This window comes from Zingiber officinale, chromosome 3B (genome assembly GCF_018446385.1).
Source record: "Zingiber officinale cultivar Zhangliang chromosome 3B, Zo_v1.1, whole genome shotgun sequence".
Lineage (NCBI taxonomy): Eukaryota > Viridiplantae > Streptophyta > Magnoliopsida > Zingiberales > Zingiberaceae > Zingiber > Zingiber officinale.
In genome coordinates this window covers 50,676,549-50,698,436 of record NC_055991.1, presented here as the reverse complement: position 1 = coordinate 50,698,436, position 21,888 = coordinate 50,676,549, and the positions used below count along the sequence as shown (strand labels likewise).

Genomic DNA, 21,888 nt, shown 5'->3' with positions numbered 1-21,888 from the left:
CAAGTATAACTATTCTAAAGAGGATAGAGCTCATTGGCGTAGAAGGATCTATATAGCCGAACCCACCTAGTGGGATAAAACTTGATTGTTGTTGTTGCTGCTTATAATTATTCTAATAAGGTTATACCAATACGATTGTTCATATGTCAAAGTGTCCCATCCATGGGAATGAGACTCATTTAAGGCGTAACACCGGTCGGACAAATGTCATTTTAATATTGTACTTGCTAACACCCAGCAAGCTTCTACACGAGTCAAAGGATGTCGAGATGAAATTCATTAGTTTTACTCCTTTAATCCTCTTCCATTCACTTTAGTTACATATAAGATTGTAATAATTAGATAATTAAATTAAAATTTAGTTATATCATATAATGTTGCTTCAACATATGGCAAAGCATATAGAGATGCATTCAAATGAATTTTTCTCTTTTAATCTCTTTCACTCAGCTTTTTTTCATCCAAACCTAAAATTACTTATTAGAAAGTTGATTGGATTCAAATTTATACATTTTGTGCCAAAAAACTTAACGCACCTAGGCAAGGATTGAAGGATATTGAGATGATTTTAGACAATTTTTAGTCATTTAATCTCTTTCCATTTACAAGGTTTCCTTCTAAATAAAACTAAGGAATCAGATAATATTAAATTAAAATTTTGGGGATATGTTACAAAGATATAATAGTCAACCCCACTTAATGGGAGGCCTGGTTGTTATCATTATCGTTGTTGTTGTTGTTGTTACAAAGATATAATACACATCTCAATTAATAAATATGGTCAAGATATCACTAGCTACATTTGTTTGGACATGTGCTTTGGCACATGTCAAGCATGCCATGTTTAGAATGATGAACTAAATCTTTAGCATGTGTGCATAAGAGAGACACCTATGCAAATAAGAAGGGGTTTTGGTAATTTACCAAAATGGTAATTTTCGAGCGTGCCACTTCATCCAACATAAAATTTCAAACCATAGGTAAGACATAGGGCACAACTAAAAACAACCAAACCCAATAAGATAAAAGGTTGTTTGAGTGGGATTATGTGAAACCACAGCTAGTATGGCGCAATAGTTAGCAAGGACAGGAACATACATAACTGAATAGTTATGGTTACTTGTCAACAATTACAGGCAATCTTTCACCTTAAAGTATAAAACTTACTTCCACTCGAAGATAGTTGACTGCTGGATCACCCTTTACAAAAGCATCAGCAGCCTAAAAAGCCATAGTCATAACTGAAATTATAAAAATGAGTACTTGAAAAACAAGAACTGTAAAGAGTAAAGAATATATTAAAGGAAAACAATCATGTTAAATTGTGAAACAAACTGCTTACGGCTTCATAATACTGCTTCATCAAACCCCAATTCTCCTTGACAGATCTCCTGAGGGCTTCATAATCATCATCTTCTTGGGTAACTAGACCTAGGAAAACAAAGGAAATCCATCTTAACTAGCAGAAACTATTGAGAAATCTATGAGAATGATAAAAAATATCCAGAAGTCATCAAATAAAGAAACTTTAAGTTGGACAGTTTGTCATGAAAATGAAGCAGTCAGCAAATTAAGAAAATGAATTAGATTGAACTCTACAACAAAGAAACTGATTCAACCTTTCTCCTTTCAAGTACTTATTAGGACAGGTGAGGTGATGACCGGATGGCTAGAGGGGTGGGGGTTTGAGGTCTTGTGCTCTTGCGAATGTCTTAACAAGGTTTCACATGAATTATGTGCAGCAAAAAAAATAAATAAATAAAACAATACATGACAATGACTAACAAGTCGAAATAGCATGATTTGGAACCCTTGTTTCACAACCTATGATTCGTCAGTGAATAATTCCCAAAAGCCCACAATCTTTATTGTTATCAGAGATTTTCCAAAGGTGAAATAACCCCCACAACAACAGTCTTTACAAAATTGATACAAATGAATGCTTAGAGGATCAGGCTGCGAGTAAAAGAGAAAAAACTTAAAAGACTAGACAATCAATATTTCCTAATCCTTCTATAGCCTCAAAACATCCCCAACTTTCAGTTCCATATTGAGGACTAGTTTCAGATCACTACAGTCTTCAATATGTCAACAATTACCTCTATCAATTGGTATCAATCGATTTATCTCTTATAGACCGTAGATCAGCCAACCACTGTAGCTTCAGATCAACAACTACTTTTGGTTTTTCTCGCTGTCATTAATTAAACAACATCAATTTATTAAACTCAATCAATCAACTCTCAACTTACTCATGAATTTCCCTTCAACAACTTGGCTCCACTAATCATCCTTTATGCTTCACCCATATTGTTTGCCTTCTTCCAGCTACAACCAACATTGCGCCTCGATAGTGCTTATCATGCGGTCCCTCAAATGTTCAAATTATTCTTCTCCAATCTCCAACAGAGTTTGAGCCATTGAGTCATTATCCACACTCGACTTCGTCGAGTCAATAGCTCTACTAGCTCCATGTGTGTTTTGCCAACTTCTACACAAAGTTGGGCCTCAATACTGCTGATCTTACAGTCCCTCAAATGTATCATATCATCCTTCTCTAATTTCCAATAGGCCTTGAGTCGCCAAGCCAACTAACTTGGTTGGGTCAAGCTTGGCTTGGATGCCTCATGTAACCTACTACAAACTCCATCAGATCTCCAAGTCATTGAGCATGTTGCCTTGGCCGCGCCAAGTCATTATCTACACTTAATCTCGTCAAGTCACCAGCTCCAAGAGCTCTATGTGCATATTGTTAAGTTCTTGCACAACTTAACTCATACATCAAATACATATGTAAATTCTAACTTAAATCTTTTGTCCAAATATCAAAATTCACTTAGAATATGATTGCACTTACAGTACTAATAAAAACATATTGGGTTATTTTCATGCCTACATCAGGATCCATCTAGTTACGTGATCTCATATGATGTCCCATATGATGCAACACACAATGTTCCAAATGATAAATATTAACTGAAAGTCCAATAAAAGCTACTATTAATCTATTTTCATCTTCTAAAAGTGGAAATTGCAACTTTATCAACAAATTTAGGTTGATTACCAAAGTCCAATAATTTACTAATACTGTGTTCACATTTAAGCCACTTTGGCAAGTCGTTTGTCATATATAGCTAGTATTAGCATCAAGGTTTAAAATTTCGACACGTGCCAAGGTTTCGATCATGGATCGAAACGATACGGTTTCGGTACCGTATCGTACCGTGCCGATATAGTTTCAATATTTTTTAAATATAAAATATATTAATTAAAAACTAAAATATTTAACATAAATATTTAAAAAATAAATAATATAAAAAATAATCTTAAAAAAAAAATATGAAAATAGATAAATAAATAAATAATTTATTATAATTTTTAAATTAAAATAGATGAAATATAAAATTAATTAGATAATTTTATTAGGGTATAATAAAGTCTCTTTAGATTATCTCCATCATAGCTAGGAGTTGATCAAAATAATTAACCTAAGTTTAATTTTTAAAAAATCTGAAATTCGACACCACTCGCGAGCCCGCACGACTTCGGCGTTGTCGTGGGGTTGCGCGACCGGCCATGGCCGAAGGGATTGCGTGACTACTTCGACGCGACCGTGTTGGTCGTGCGACGCCTCTACAGCGACCGTAGGGTTACACGATGCCTCTGCGGTGGCAGCGGAAGGGTTATGCGACTCATCTGCTGCGACCACGGCGTCACGCAACACATCGCACCTGTCACGGGTCTAGTGCCGAGGTCGTGCCGGTGCCGGTCGGAACGAGATGTTTCGCCCATTTCGACCGTCTCGGCACGACACTTTAAACCATGATTAGCATTATAATTTTTCATTAAATTATAATAGCTCTCGCTAGACATACATTTTCACTAGAAGATTTGCAAAACCAAATGAGAACAATTGACTTAATTCTAGAATTTTTTGTTAGGAAACCATCTATCATTTAAGTTGATCATAATAAAGACAAAGGAAACCATCTATCATTTAAGTTGATCATAATAAAGACAAATTTAGCCTAAATATAAATGATGTGGGTAAATTATCCATTAACCTAGGGGATCTCTAAATGAGCGACATGTGTCATCTAAAAGGCTAATAGCATGAACAGGTTCTGGTCCATGTGGTCTGGCTTCGACCATGACAACTTGACATGTTAGCAACAAGTGAAATTGTTGCCCACACAAGCTTAGCTGAGATGGTAAGTGGATGACAGATTTGGCCAATGAGGGAAGGGGCAAATTTCAACGAGGCGTAAATCCCTGCACCCAAGCACAACTCACCCTCCCATCCATATTACCTCTTGATTATCGTGATCTACCTCTCTCATGATGGTCTTGGGGTGGGTTGACTGGGCACGGGCGAACGCAATCACCTTTTGTCCAACAAGTGAAATTGTTGCTAAGTCAATCTAGACAATTGTCTAAGTGACACTCCAAGTTTGATTAATCACATGCTTTGAGGCCTATAAAAAGAAGTTCGGTGTTACATGAAGAGAGCTATTGTAGCCCTACGGCCCAATACACTATCAATCAAAACCAAAATTATTATAAAAGAAAGAAATGCTGAATTTTATATTATATGATAGAAGTATAAAGGTTGAAGTAGAATGTCAAAGTTAAGAACATAGAAGAAAAAAATTATAAAGTCAATAATAGCCAATATTAACATGACACCTAATAAAAATTAAGAATAAACGTTGTCACATAATACATAGAAAGGATGTCTTTTATTTGACAATAATGATTTTTATTTGCTAAAATCATTTTATGGGCAAGTTTTTTATTGCTCGCTTCATTTCAATTCATAATTGAATAAAATAAATAATAATTTGTACAATATCGTCAATGAAAGAAATGAACTTATGAATCATATTGTTAAAACCCAAAAGGAAACTCAATCCAATCCAAACTTCTAAGACATTCAAGAATTATATTGTTAAAACCCCAAAGGAAATCCACCACCAACAACAACAACCAAGCATTATCCCTATAGATCCTTTTACGCCATTGAGCTTTATCTCCTACTATATTATCATCTATACTTAAATAAATTTATCTTGTTTTATTATTGCCAACCAAGTCTTTTTTGGTCTACCTCTTTCCCATTTAATGTGTGTTTGTCATAATTTCACATCGCCTAAGAGTATTTATTGGTGTAACATGCTCGTACCATCTTAAACTTATCTCTCAGAGTTTTCCCTCAAAATATGCAACTCCGACTCTCTCTAATACTCTCATTTCTTATTATGTCCATCCTCGTATGTCCACAATCCACCTTAACATTCTCATTTATGCAACTCTCATCTTCTGCTCATGTACTCGAGTCATAGCACAACATTCATCTCCATATAACATAGCAGGTCTAACTACGATTTTATAGAACTTTCCTTTAAGTTTTAGAGATACTTTACGGTCATATCAAACACCCGACGCTCTCCTCCATTTCAACTATCCTACTTATATTCTATGTAAGACATCTCTCTCAATCCCTCCATCGTTTTGCAAAAATAATCCTAAATATTTAAAGTTCTCGGTTCCGAGCAACTCGTCATCTCCTATCTTAACAATTATCTCATTACGTCTAATATTGCTAAACTTAAATTTCATATATTCTGTCTTTATTCTATTAAGTCTAAAGTCTTTCCCTTCTAGTGTTTCCGGCCAAGATTCTATTTTAGCATTTACCCAAAGGAAACCCAATCCAAGCAAAAATTTTAAGGCACTTGGAATTAAGCATGACTTAAGATCCCTCATATGGAGACGTGGGATCAAGAAGAGTCTATCTTTTTCTTCTTATATTCTATTCTCTTTTAGTATATCTATTATATATGCTATTATATGAGATGTTATATTATTTCATATGCTTATAGATGTCAAACAATTTTGAATAAACTAGAGTTACTTTTTAACAAATTTTATAATTTTTATCTTAACCTTACGATTTTGGTTTGATACAATTCAATAATTCACCAAAATGATTCATGATATCAATCTCAATCTGGCAACCTCAACCACAATTACTTGATGCCAACCACATGAATCCATCCCCCCATTATATAACACCTATAATATAATTATAATAACTAATGAACCTATATTTCTTTAGCATCCATCTGCACCCATATCTTCATCTTCAAATAAAGATTCAACTTTTTCTTACTAATTATTTTTGAACAAGTTCATCTAATTTTAATCCTTTTTTTTCTCATATTACTATCGCAAATTGTAATATGGACTAATAAAATTTTTCATTTAAATTAAGGGGCACAGGAGAGTTCACACGATTAGAGAAATTCCTCTTTGTTTCAAGTTATTCTTTCTTTTATTAATGATATCTTCATTCAGACAACTTCTTATTGCTTAATAAATGCAAGATATCTAAGTTCTAAAATTCATAAATTTCATGTCTATCCACTTGACTCTTCACTAAACAACATTTATTATATTCCACTTTAATTGTATTTAACTTAAAAGCTTTGTTCACAATTCAAGCTTTGAGTTCAATATTTTTGGCCTGCAAATAACATAAACCAAGTTAATCTTAAATACAACTGGAAAGTTCCATTTAGTACTAAAGTAAAAAAGAGAGAAATAGAGGTCTAGAATTTGATTATTGATGCAAAATATATAATACCCTAAGATTGTACTATTGAATATAAAAAAATATGATAATGGATTTATTGGAACATGAAACTAATAACATGGTTTAAAATTTTGTTTCAGTGAAATTTATCGTTCCCCCCGCCGGCACTGCGTGTCACCGTGTGGTCAGGGAAGTCACCGCAATTCTGCACGACCTCCGCGAATTGCGGTGGGGACACCCAAGGGCGGCCGGTGCGATAATTAATTTATATTTAACCTTAAGTTAATAATTTCAATCAACTCTTACCTATAATAGGATAATATAAACAGGCTTAATCAAAACCTAATAAAACTATCCCATTAATTTAATATATATATTTTATTTATTTTAATTTCAAATATATATAATAAAAAATTTATTTATTTTTAATATTTAGATTAAAAAAATTATTTTAATTAATATATTTTTATTTAAAAAATACCAAAACCATGTCATCACAGCACGATATGGTACCAAAACCATATCGTTCCGGTCATAAACCGAAACTTTGATACGGCTCGAGATTTTAAACCATGACTAATGTATAACAATGTTATTGTTTAAGCATATCAGAATCATGGTTATTTAAAAACATAATACGGCCAGTAAAAATCTACATGATACAAAGAAAACAAAAAAGAACACATTCAGTTTCTTGAAATTTTTGGATTGGGTGAGCAGGCAAGTCTTTGAAATAGAATTACAGTGAATACATAATAATAGTCTTATAATACTGCAACATGAAGTGGGTTAATACAAGTGTTTCACATCTTTCTCCTAAGGATTAAGGGAATACTCATATATGAAAAAGGAAGAGAAGCTTAATATAAGTAAACAACGCCATGATCAGATGTATCATCCTGCTGGATTAAACATATTAAAAGCTGCCAGTTAAGCCAGTATACTATAAAAAATATACTATAGTCCAAACAAAAGTGAATGTCACGGTCAATGTACTATCCAATTTGCACCCTGCCATCATGAACCTAGATATATTTATCTCTAAGACAATGAAGATGCAAAGAATAGTTGGGATTCAAGGGGCATACCACCATGCATCATATTTGAATGATCAATTGTGGATGATGAGTAAAAGTCCTCCAGTGGTTCTTTCACTGACTTTTCTTTAACAACTCTTGTTCTGTTCAGACCGATTCGTGTACCGATTCGTGTACGGGTTTTCTGTGGTTCCTCTGACCTCTCAGGAACATTGAACAATGATTGTAGCACCTCATTTGGGAGATTAGCATTCTTTTGTTCCATGCCAGAGTGTATGGGAATATCTCTTCATGTTAATAAGGTTCACTTATTAGAAAATGCATTCCATGTCTTGCATTGTGCATTAAAGAAAGATGGGAAAGGACAATGTATTATCTTACAAAAGATGCAAAAGCACACCTAACACTAGATGAAGAGTTGGAACTAGAATTTTGGCAAAAATTGTTCTCCATCTCTAAGCCTTTGCCTGTGAGCTGGCAGCAAAGTATCAAAATTTGGTATGATCAGTGAAAGGACATAATTATACTTGGGCAATTTGAGTCATACAGCTTTCAGTTCAGGAATCTGCTACTGCACTTAAATATTTACATAATCATAAAGGTTGTCAACAAATATTTCTTATGCAGGTTATGTATACATTGCTAGTGGAAGACACTACCAGGACAATGAACAAGTGATTAGATGTGTCACTACTATGTTGCCACTACATTCTAATACAATGTGAACACAAGAAATGGAAGAAAGCTACAATTCATGCATCAACCAAATGCCAAGCATGCTTACACTGACCATGTCAAAGAAAGAAATTGTTGTCTAAGTGAAATTAACACTTGGCCATGAAAAAAAAAGTTAACACTGCTAAAAATCCAACACTACAGATTGTGATTGTACTGACCTTTCCCAATTCATCAAACTCAACTGATTTGCCCTTTTCCAAGTTTCTGGAAGATAGTTCCAATAATTCTTCCATACTCTGCAAGATCAAAACAATTTCCAAGTTGTCATGATCAAAATAAACAAACAAAAAAACTTGAAGAAAAAAATATAAGAATGTGCACAAAAAGAAAGGTGTTTGCATGATATTCAGTTCAAATATTACTCTTTGGAATAGATGTCAAGGTTCTCTATTCCAAATCCACTCTCACTAAAAGAAGAAATGCTACAGATACATATATTTATATAATTATAAAATAGAGGTTCTGGCCTTCTACAATCCCCTTTCCTCATCATTTATTATCACATATTGGCATGTATTTAATTACTTGATTATCCTCATTTTCAAAAAAAATCATAATGATCCCAATTTCAATGGTCCTATTGTTCAAATCCGGATGATACTTAGATTTTGACCATCTAATCCCACCTCAATTTTGACCAACTAATCCTGATATCATCAATACCTTGACAACTATGATTATAAGGAACATTAATTGCTTAGTGATGGTTTACTAAGGTTATTTCCCAGTTGAAGTGAATTTTGTTTTACAGTGTCTCAATCTCCACCAGGGCACCTTCACAGGACCTCTTTTTTAGATTATTTTTTTAGTAGTGTGATTTGCATGACATTGATTGCGAAAACAACAACTACTAAAGCTATGACATTAGAGTTGGCAGAATTTAGCATGAGCCTACATGATATTAAGTGGGTTTGTGCTTAATTTTATTGTGTCCCATGTTGTAGATAGGTTGGCCAATCAATGTATGTCACCATATTCTTAAACCATTATTTTAATGGGTTATGTTTCCATGTTATTTTAGAATAGGATGTTAGAGAATAGCAATAACCAAGCATTATCTTACCAGGTGGGGTTGGCTAATAGGACGTTAGAGAATGAAGAAGGGAAGTGGGGTCATCTAATAAGACGTTAAGAGAATGAAGAAGGGAATTTCAACTAATCTCACACTCAACAAACCAATTGCTCATGTTATCCACTCTGCAAAACCTAGGACGTTAGAGAAACAAGAAGGGAATTTCATCTAATCTCACATTCAACTAACATGCTATTCACTCCACAAAAGCCAACTAGCGAGCATGCACTTTGACAATTCTATCGGGGAACAATGGAAGGCTGGTCTTCAACAATAGCTGTGGACAATTGCCATCAGCTACTCTGATGAAGTATGGTTGGACCTTTGTTGCCACCACAGATTCCAATTTAGGGACCTGACACACTCCAAATGACTAGCTTGCTCAAAGTAAGCAGAAGGTTTTGCTTCTCTCCTTAAATTATCATAATGTTGCGCCCTTAAATCACAATATCATCAGGAGAAAAAATAACAAAATATCCCTTCCATATAATCCAGCTTTAGATAAACCAGGGCAAGCAATATTAACTGACTGAAGGAATCTGGGGAAGCAAATGACAAACCTAAGAAAACAACAAGAAATGTACTTGAGCTTCCATCACAACTTTGAAATCACAAAAGAATCAATTGCATCATTCTAGAAGGCTTTGCTTAAACTACCAGCATCCACAAGATCAGAGCAGTGCAGGCAGTAACTTAAAACCCAAAGGTTGACGAAGCCCAAGACACAAACTTGGTACACCTTTATGCACAATTAATGCGAAAGATAATATGGGTTGGATCACAAGTAGGGGTAAGCAAAAATTCGATTAAACAGAATAAACTAACCAAATTTTAAAATTCAGTTAGGTTTATTCAGGAATTCATTTTTTTTCTTAAAAAATCGGTTAATTCGATTCGATTTCGGTTTTAAAATTTCTTATTCGGTTAAACCGAATAGACCAAACTAATCGAATTTATAGACCAAACTAATCGAATTTTTTGACCAAAATGAATTTTTAGACCTGAATTTTTAAGATCAAAAGTTCAAAATCGAATTTTATTAAAAAAATTCAGTTAATTTGGTTTTCAACCAAATTAACCAATATTTTATCGGTTCGGTTTGTTCGTTTTTTTTTTAAATTCAATCGGTTCAATTTGTTTGAAAAAAATCAGTTCGGTCCGTTTTAACCGAATACTCACCCCTAATCACATGCATCTTGGAGAATATTGCAATAAGAGAATTGAAACCATTTGGCATAAGAAATCACCTATAAATAAGACTTTCACAACATTAGCCAACAAATCATTGAGAACTACCACAACACTGACAGGGACTGGATTGACTCTCCATCACCAAGGGAGAGAAATTTACTGCAGCCTTCCCCATTGAAGAATTATCTATTTGGGCCAAAAACAGAGTGCTCTTTCAAATTTGCAGCACTTAAGATCCAATCAATACCAAGCTATCTAAAACCAGATGGTAGAAAAGACTCATATCAAATCATAATAGCCATTAGCAAGCCTAGAATGAAGGTGTCAAACATTGTTTATCAGTTTCAGAGCTACAGACACAAGAAGATTTTGTGGCACAAACCCATCAGGATATCATGTCTGCACAACCCACAGAAAAAATTCAGTTGTGGGATCGCTAATAAGAATAGGATTACACTAAAGAATATATTTCATATATAGCTTCTATGTCTATGGCATACTGTGTCGCCTTGGTATATTGTGACACACATCAAGGAGAATTCTAAGTACTGTTTGGTTTTTTTTTTAAAAACTTGTGTTTATTCTTTCCCTTAGGTATGTAAGGATCTTCTCTTTTTTTTTTTCTTCCCTCCATCTCAAATTCGCCACTGACTGTGTGTTAGAACTTGACACATCACTGAAATCATACCATTCCAGTCCAAATTTCCAATATGGCTCAAGATTTCAACCCCTTTTTAAAACAATTTGTAGGATGTTTTGAAGCAACAATTATCTCTGGGACCTCCACCATTAAGGTGAAGCAGACCCTAAATTATCTAATTTGTTGTTACCTTCATAACTCTTACTACCGTGTACTACCATATATCAAGACCCTACTTATTTACTTCTAGTTTGTTGTTCTATTGGTATCAAAGTTTTGACAAGACTAATCAATCTTAGTAGTGTTCGTCTCAAATGTGTAGTATAATTTCATTTCAGTGATTTCACATATGGCATAACATAATAAAAAACAGAAAAAAGATTTTCCAGCACCAATATATGGAAAGGATGATCCAATTTAGAAGTTTAGTAGTACCTACCACCACATCCTAGTTGTACCAAGATGACACATTCAGTTTCTGCATCCAACAATATGAGATGTGTCCCTCATGAATTGTAATTTTTACCCTCTCTAACTTAAATTATTGTGCCATTCATATGACCCCCATAAGTACATAAAGTGATGGACCATTTTATTTAAATTTTACACATAAAAGGAAAAGAAATACTAAGCCCGTGCATATCTAGGCAGAAAAATTACAAAGAAAACAACCAAAACCTTGAATACTATGGAAGTATATGCTAAACATTCGGCTAATATTTTGATAGACACACAACCCAGCATGCCTGACAAATTTGATAGAGTAGTCCAAATTTAACTCCGCCCGACCGGTCATGACCGGTCCCAAGCTCGGATAAAAGAGGAGGGTTGCGTTAGGTTGCCAGCCAGCGTTAAAATTATGATAAATATTCAATGAATGGATCTATTAAACTATTGTGCTAATGCTAGGTTGTTCCCCGGGAGGAACGCGTTGCAAGGATCCGATTGTAACATCTCAGCAAGGACCGCTATATCTCCGGTGTAGTACTAAATATGCAAGAATTCGCATTACAGGGTTCGACTGTAACATATCAACAAGGACCATTACATCTCCATGAGAACTTGAGTGTAATGTTAAATAGGCAAGAGTTCTCACACCATAGATTGGATAATAACAAATATAATAGGAAAACTAATAATCTAAAATTTGGAACATAGGAACTCTCACTGGTAAATCAATGGAGGTAGTAGATATGAAGATTAAGAGAAGAATTAGTATTTTATGTGTACAAAAGATAAAATAGGTAGGTGAGAAGGCAAAGATAATAGAGAACTCGAGTTTTAAGTTATGATACACTGGAAAGAGTAAAACAAAAAATGGAATGTGTATTATTATAAATAGTTCGTCAAAGGATGAATTTGTAAAAGTAGTTAGAAAAAAGGATAGAATTATAGCCCTTAAGATAATAGTAGAGAAAGAAACTATGAACATAATTAGTATATATGCACCGCAAGTAGAATTAGATGAATTTACCAAATTAAGGTTTTGAGACAACTTAGATAAAATATTACAAAATATTTCACCAAATAAAATGATTTTAATAGGAGGTGATCTAAATGATCATGTCGAAGTGAAAAATGAGGAATATGAGAGGATACATGGGAGTTATGGATTTGGAACAAGAAATGAAAAAGGGAAAACTATATTAGATTTTGACCTTATATTAGCTAATACGTTTTTTTAAGAAAAGAGAAGAACACTTAGTCAGATTCAAAAGTGGGAATAATAAATTACAAATTGACTTTCTTATGATTAGGAAGAAGGAAAGAAAGATTTGTAAAGATTGCAAAGTCATCCCTGGAGAAAACTTAACTACCCAGCATAGGTTAATAGTGTTGAATATACGCCACAAACATAGTATCAATAAAAAGAAAACATATACGACTTCTAGAATTAAGTGGTGGAAGTTAAAGGATGAGAAACAAAATATATTTAAGGAGAAAGTAAGTTCAAGCATTAGGTGAAATATACGATGATGAGTTAAGATGGTATCAAAGTTGAAAATAATAGCTAAAAGTGTACTCGGTGAGTCAAAGGGACATACACCACTAAATAAGGCTGCATTGATGGTGGAATGAGAAAATACAAGAGAAAGTAAAGGAAAAACGAATAGCTTATAAGGAATTATGTATTTGTAAGAACAAAAAAAAATTAAAAAAATATACAATAGCCAAAAAAGAACCTAAGAAAGTAGTGAGTGAAGCAAAAAATGAAATTTTTGAACGATTATATCAAAAATTAGATACAAAAGAAAGGGAAAGAGATATTTATAAAATAACTCTTGAAATTGGATACAAGAGAAAGGAAAACAAGAGATAGGAAAACAAGAGATCTTATCTAAATAAAATGTATTAAAGATGAATATAATAGGGCATTAGTAAACGATGGAGAAATAAAAGAGCAGTGGAAGAGGTATTTTCATCAACTTTTTAATGAAGGTTTAGGTGACCAACTTAACTTAGGTAATTTAAGTAGGTCAAATGAGCATAAAAATTAAATTTTTATCGTAGAATTCAACTTCAGAAGTATCACAAACTTTAATGGGATGCACAATGGAAAAACTGTTGGACCAGATGATATCCCGATAGAGGTATGGAAGTGCCTAGGGAAACAAGGTATCGAATGACTTACAAAATTATTTAACATGATATTGAAAACGAAAAAGAATGTCTGATCAATGGAGGATAAGTACTTTAGTTCCCTTGTATAAGAACAAGGAAGACATACAAAATTGTCCAAACTTTAGAAATATTAAAGTAATGAGTCATACCATGAAACTTTGGGAAAAAGTAATAGAAAAAAGATTAAGGAGACAAACCAAAAAATAATTTGGGTTCATGTCTGGAAGGTCGACAATAGAAGCAATCAATCTTCTTAGATAATTAATTGAAAAATATCAGGAGCAAAAACAATATTACACATAGTATTCATTGATTTAAAAAAGCTTATGATAGAGTCCCAAGAGAAATTATACGGAAAATTCTAAAAAAAATAGGTGTTAACGTAACATATATTAAACTAATTAAGGATATGTACGAGGATGTAACGACCAGAGTAAAGACTTCAGGCGGAGTAACTGAAACATTTCCAATAAAGATAAGATTACATCAAGAATCAGCTCTAAGTCCTTATCTTTTCACACTAACTATGGACGAACTCACTGTGCACATTCAAGACACAGTACCGTGGTACATGTTATTTGCAGATGATATTATTTTGGTAGATGAAACACATAAAAGAGTAAATGTTAAACTAGAATCTTGGCGGGAAACACTAGAAGGGAAACGTTTTAAGCTTAATAGATTAAAGCCAGAATATATGAAATTTAAATTTGATAATATTAGAAGCAATGAGACAATTATTAAGATAGGAGAGAACAAGTTGCTCGGAACCGAAAGATTTAAATATTTAGGATCATTTTTTGCAAAACGATAGAAGGATTGAGAGAGATGTCTTACATAGAATACAAGTAGGATGATTGAAATGGTGGGGAGCGTTGAGTGTTTTATGTGACCGTAAAGTACCTCTAAAACTTAAAGTTAAGTTCTATAAAACTGCAGTTAGACCTGCTATGTTATATGAAGCTGAATGTTAGGCTATGACTTGAGCACATAAGTAGAAGATAAGAGTTGCAGAGATGAGGATGTTATGATGGATGTGTGGACATACGAGGATGGACAAAATAAAAAATGAGACATTAGAGAGAAAGTCGGAGTTGCATCTATTAAGGAAAAACTCCGAGAGACACGTTTAAAATGGTATGGGTATGTACTTAGACGACCAATAAATGCTCCAATTAGGCGATGTGAAACTATGACAAACACGTATATCAAACGAAGAAAAGAAAGACCAAAAAAGATTTGGTTAGCAACAATAAAACAAGATAAAATTTATTTAAGTATAGATGTGGCAAAAAGATAATTCGCTCGCCCAGTGCCCCCACCAACCCGTCCCTAAGCCAACACGGATGAGGTAAATCACGGGTGGCTACTAGTCATTAGTGTAAGTGGCCAAGGCATGGGTGAGGAAATGCTCGGACTTGCCGAATTTCAACCCCAAGAGCTCATGTGACAACACCTCAGGTCTCAAAAACTGTTGGATAAACTTTTTTAAGTGATTGCCCCACCGCCGAGCGGCCCCATACTCCAAAAAAACCCCTAAGGGATTTTTTTGAGACACACAATACCAATGTGCTGCTAAGAGGACTCGAACGCGGTACCTTAAGCAGCAAATATTTGTGCTGCCAAGAGGACTTGAACTCGGCACCTCAGACAATAGATGTCAATATGCTTGCCACTAAAGCAAAGGCACATCAACAAAAAAATGTGTTGGGTTAACTTTTTTAAGTGACTAGCCCCACCGCTGAGCGGCCCCATACTCCAAAAAAAAACCCTAAGGGATTTTTTTTTTTTTTGGAGAGGCACAGTACCACTGTGTTGCTAAGAGGACTCAAACGTGGTACCTCAGGAAGCAAATATTTGTGCTGCTAAGAGGACTCGAACTCGGCACCTCAAGCAGCAAATGTTAATGTGTTTGCCACAAGGGCAAAAGATAAGTATAAATGATGATATAGTAAAAGATAGAGCGCATAAAAGGATTCATATAGTCGACCCTACCTAATGGGATAAGGCTTGATTTTTGTTGGTGTTGTAGTCCATAGTTGTGAAAAACACGTACCTGACTGTGCCTAGGCATAAGGCGCAACAAGGCGAGCCATTTGTGCTGACCAAGACCAGTACTTAAATGAAGCGCGCTTAAGCGCGCACCTTTTGAGAGGTAAAGGCAGTCCTAGGGCACGATTTCCTCGCTTTATTGAAATTTTAATTTTTTTTAGTCCAACTCATACCTTTAAATACCCATTAAATTAATTAGGTTGCACGAATTTATATACATGCGGCACATTTTTCTTGCTTAACTCTTCCTCTCCCCTAAAAAATTAGCATCAACCTCCCCTCGCCTCCACTCCATTCTCAAATGTGAACTCTTCTCTTGCCTACAACATCAACATCGGTCTTCTAGATTTGGCTACACTTTCTTTCTTTGCTCCTTCTGTTTCATCATAACGGTATGTTTTTTTTCTCACATATTTAAATTCATAAGTTTTCCTATCGGTTTTTTTTTCCTCACATAATCAGCGTAACGGTAAAATTGTTGCTTTGTGACCAAAAGGTCACGAATCCTGGAAACAACCTCTTACAAAAAGCAGAGTAAGGCTGCGTACAATATATTCTTCCCCGAGATCGGGTCGCCCTTTTACGTAATCAAATTGTAAATTAGTTCAGAATTTACAATCTAATGATTCTTTTTTTCGTTCCTCGTAAATTCAAATTGTAAATTAATTTAGAATTTTCATTATACTAATTTTATTTTTCTTTAATTTGAAGTTTAATTTTGATTATGAAGATAAACTATTTCAATATTTGAATTTTGTTAATGAAATATTCTAGTAGAAATTCCCTATATATATTTGAATTGTAAAAAATTATACCCAAAGTCTCTTACTTCGGTAAGACATGCGCCTCACCTTGTGCCTAGCACCTCAAGCCAACACCTATGCATTTTTGGACACCTCATACCTCAAATAACCATGGTTCTTTTGTATACCAAAATAAATCAAGCAAAAAAGAAATGGAGATATATAACAAATCATTTACTAATGACTGAAAGTTGCTAATCAAAAAGGATAAGTGAACACACTTGCGCACCTTCTTCATGTCATATCCACAAATGCCTGCAGTGACATGTACAATTTTATTAATGCCCCTTATTTCAAAGTGAATAATAGTTGAAACACATCAGAAATTTGACAGTAAATATATAAAATATTTCATTGCTTGAAATGCAGCATTCTGAGGTGTGTGTAACATATTTCAACAGTCAAATATATTCACTCATATTACAGGACAATAATTAGATGTTTCAGTGCCATCCTTCAAATGCTATAGTATAAATTGTAATGAAAGGCTATCATGATAGGAACTGCAAAATCTCATTATGTAGATTTTAACTATCAAACTATGTTTTTCATCAATGATCACAAGCATTTCAATTTAACACTAGAATAATACTAATACTAAGCAAGGTTTTCCCATTCAGGAGTTTCAGTGCTTAGTAGGAACTTCGGCTCATGCCAACAAATGGTGTCGGTTGCTCCTATGAGGAACTTGAAGAAGAATAGGAGGAAGAAAAGAATCGGAGGAAGTTTACTTGGAGGAGGGATTGCCGCATCAGGTAAGTCATGATGAGGGCATGGAATAAGGAGTAGCATACTAAAAAAGAACTAAAGCAGAAAAGGAAAGCTCAATGAAACCCAAACATACAGATGAAGAGCTCATGGTCATAAATAAACTCATGGATGAAGAATTGTTGTCATGGATAAAGTTCATGGTCACAGACATACTCATGGGTGTAGCTCGTAGTTACAGACAAATTCGAGTATTCACAAACTTACTGAAAAAGTTTGGGGTCGTGAATGAAGCTCATGGCTGCACACAAACTCGTGACAAAGAATATGCCCGATGAAGAAGGGGTTTTGAAGGTTTCCAAATGTTAGCCGACAAGCGGAATACAAACTTTTGCTCGTGCAAACAAGATTTGAAGCTCTAATAGTAAGTTGACACAAAATTGATGCAAATGAAGCTACACTTTATTGTTCAATAAAATGGTTAATAATTGTTGGATACAAACTCTAATATGGTAGTGAAACATTGCCTAGATCCTTCGCTTTTGTGGGACTTAAATATTTTAATATAGAGGTTGAATGTCCAAATACAAATAAGTAAAAGGCAAATTTGCATATAGATCATTATAACAATGACAAAATAACAGGTAAAATATTATGAAAAAAGTACAGTTATGTGGTTTGTCACAGGTCTATGTTTTTTTGGAATAAACAAAAATCTTCAAAGATTCTGTTAGATAAAGGACAAGGGGCGTGCGACCATGATTTTAAGGCAAAGATTTTCAAGAATGATAGATAATTCTTCACTGATGAACCTCAATAAATCGAGAGACTACTAAATCTTTTTGTTCGCAAAATTGTTCACCAAGATTAATTGGGGACCAAGCAAGAAAAATCTTTTTGCAGCATAGAAACTACTAAATAGGGACCCTAGATTAACTTTTTCTTAATCAAGAAAAATTAGGAAACAGTCCAGTAGCACCGGACCTTTAAAAAATAAATAGGGAATCTACAATAATTACATAACTATACCCCAAAAAAAACATTCTAGAACCCATGATTTAAAATCTCAACCCGAGTTGAGGTTTTAAATCCCAGATCGAAACAATACAATTTCGGTACCGTATCGTGCCATGCCAACATACAGTATTTTTTAAATATAAATATATTAACTAAAACAATAATCTAAATATTTAAAAATAAAAAATATATAATATTTTTAAAAATATATATATTAAATTAATGGGATACTTTTATTAGGTTTTAATTAAGTCTATCTAAATTTTCTCAATCGTAGCTAGGAGTTGATTAAAATTATTAATCTAAGTTATTTAATTAAACCTAAGCTAAAACTTTTGCCCTACTATTCCACCCACCTGCTCTGCACCACAATGTGTCGTTGGCGTCCGGATGCAAGCACAACGCATTCGGATGTGTCGTCGAGCTAGCGTGACACCTCCAAACACATCACTAGGCCTGCACGATGAGTCTAGACACATCGTCGGTCTAGCGTGACACCTCCGGATGCATCATCGGTCCCGCAGGGCCTCGGACTCGTCGGCACCGGATGTGTGCCTCTGTCGATCTGCAAGTGGAACGAAATGTTTCGCCCGTATCAGGCAAAACAGAACAAAATTTTAAACCATGCTAGAACCCGCAATGTGAATTACCGAGACGCCCTTTGTTGACATCAACATGGAAACAACCTTTAAAATGGTTAGCATGGTTTATGTTGGCACCTTAAGAACAAGATAAGCTTCAACTAATAACCCAATGATGCCACTAATGCACCAGCACCAATTGACTTAATATTGATTATGTGTAGCTGGTGGGTGAACTATAAAGCACTGAACTGGATGCATTGTTTATAAATTACACATCACGTGTATATATTAAATATATGGAAATAATGAAAAGATAATTACCAAGCACATTGCGTATCACATCCCGGCTAAGTTTGAATCCATCCCCAAGCATTGAGAAGAGGAAGTCTTCAACATCATTGTCTTCAAGAAAATCATTTGTTTGAACAGACTTTAGCACAGACGATTCATAATATCCACATGGCATTGGTTCCTTGATTTCAATCTTAAGCGGCTTCTGTGTTACATTTGGTCTATTCCAAGATGATGAGACTCCATTCACATAATTCTTACCCAGAACACTTGATATAGAACCGGCTGAAGCACTGAACTTTTTGGGCTTTGTTCCACAGGAAGTTTTTCCCTGGTAGGCAGAATTCTTGAGCCTTCCTTCATCTAGTGACTCCACTGATTGAAGAAATTGCTTTCCAAATTGTGCATACGATTCACCAGAACTACTACTTCCTTGCTGCCGAGCCAGTATGTCAGCTGCCTTGGATTCATCACGTCCTGCCTTGCAGTAAGCAGATGCTATCTCTTCAAGACAACAAACTTTACCAAATACATCAAACAAGTTTTGCAAAGCCCTCATTTCATAATCATATTCAGAAGTATGTAAGGCAGACATAATGAGATACTAAATAGTCCTCAGATTTATATACCACTTGTTCACCTGATAATCAAAAAGAAAGACCAATTATAATCTTGAAGTGAGTAAAATATCAAAATTCATGGTAAAATGAAATGTAGCATCAATTTAGGGGGACAGGGGAGTTCTGAAAATTGTGCCATAAATCGGTGACTACAATCCCACTGTCAAGAGAACAGTAGTTTTAGCCAATAGCAGTGCTCCAACCAGCTACATCTTTCACATATCTGTTTTTCAGCATTTAGTAATTTGTATGATGTTACCAGGACATTGATCAGTTTGAGGAAGAAAAACAAATTTGTAATTGTACAAGAACCAAAAGCTAATTTAGGACATGCGACAGTGCAAAGATGCTCCATCTAAGGATCAGCAAATGATTTTACAGAAGTTGTAGGACATGCAACAGTGCAAAGATGCTCCATCTAAGGATCAGCAAATGATTTTACAGAAGTTGTTATAGCATTATTCTGATTACCAACCGAAGAATCCAAAACAATATTAGGAATTCGGAATCTTTGCTTGAGTATCAATTTGATAATTGAAACAAAAACATGAATGAAGAATTAGTACAAGGCCCTAGGATAAAGCCATCAAAAAAAAATGACAAACCAGGTAACAGGGGCGACTGCACGAGACCGGCCCACGAAAATTTCCCACCGGCCACCAAGATAAATCAAGAAGTGCTCACAACGGGTGGCCCAAAAACCCAACATCCCGTGGTTGCGCGCCCTGAGACCAAATGACTATATTTCTCACTAGTGTAGCAAGTTAGCTTGATTGTTATCGAATAAGAAAAATCAATTTCCCACCTAATTCATAAAACCCAGATAGGTATTATCTGCAATGTTCATTTCCTCTCTTTGTTCACTCATAAGAGAAGGCAATCTCTTTTCAATTAGACTTCTCATCTTATTTTAAGAAAGTCAACACCTTAGCTAGATTTATATTGATATCATATTATTTGTTTGGATTAGATGTTTATGTAGTACGGATAATTTAAATATAACACGAGAAAATTAAGGTCAAAACTGGATGCAAGAAACAAATTGGCATAATCATGGATTCCAAAGGATTGTCCCACTAAATATCTAACTGAGACAACCCATCTTGCAGTTCCTTCCACCAAAATAGCATCAATACCAAGAAAACAATTGATCAACCTTGTAAAACTTAATCCTCCAGTACAGGAAACAAAATTAATACACTGACAAAGAAACATGAACTAGATAGTCTAATAAGGTAGCAACGGATACGCATAGGATCATGTTTCAACTCAAGTCTTATCCCTTTTCAAGGCTACAGCATACTCAAAGGGTCAGAGAACGAGCACACTCATATATGTATAGCACAAAAATATGTCACTTATTTACCCCTCAATAATTTAATTAATTTTAAAACCTATTTCATTATTTTAAATATTTTAATTCCTTGTTCAAATACAGTTATAAAGCATGTATAAAATTCAATTTGTATTTTTATTCATGCACAAGGAACATATATAGAAATCTTACCCAACTCAATATATAGCAAAAAAAATATTTAAGTGACTGGGAATCAACGCCCTCCACCCAAATGAGTATCTATAAATACAATATGAAACTAATTAAAAAAACTCAATGTAAATCTCAAATAATAATAATGATGACACAAAAATATAAAAAATAATAGAGCTCAATGTCGATGGATCCTATATTGATCCCAGTTCCTCGATGTAATCTCAATTACAACATGAGACACCCATTACTAATGAACAATCATTCCTTTTCCCATCCTAACCAAATATGCTAACCTAACATGAAAAATTTAATGCAATAGAACATTTAGCTTGCAATTTTCTGAGACGATGGAACAAAAAAGATGTTTCACTAATATGAAACACTCAAGTTAAATGAACTAAATAACAGGTCATGATTAGTCTAAAA

General features: G+C 34.3%; 1 protein-coding gene across 3 annotated transcripts in view; it reads right to left on the bottom strand.

Annotated features, from left to right (window-relative positions):
- The window catches only part of LOC122056481 (putative nuclear RNA export factor SDE5), a 32,437-nt gene that overhangs the window by 9,756 nt on the left and 793 nt on the right, over window positions 1-21,888 (bottom strand). For 2 of the 3 annotated variants that reach the window (XM_042618457.1, XM_042618459.1), the window contains exons 2-8: window positions 19,381-19,990; window positions 16,980-17,005; window positions 8,529-8,606; window positions 8,033-8,106; window positions 7,684-7,919; window positions 1,343-1,431; window positions 1,168-1,221 (exon numbers count right to left, since the gene is read on the bottom strand). In XM_042618457.1, coding sequence (XP_042474391.1) covers window positions 1,168-1,221; window positions 1,343-1,431; window positions 7,684-7,919; window positions 8,033-8,106; window positions 8,529-8,606; window positions 16,980-17,005; window positions 19,381-19,945 — 1,122 coding nt within the window. In that variant the 5' untranslated portion in view covers window positions 19,946-19,990. Of the gene's footprint in view, window positions 1-1,167; window positions 1,222-1,342; window positions 1,432-7,683; window positions 7,920-8,032; window positions 8,107-8,528; window positions 8,607-16,979; window positions 17,006-19,380; window positions 19,991-20,575; window positions 20,696-21,888 lie in introns of all 3 variants that reach the window. The other variant, XM_042618458.1, reaches the window with a different exon arrangement.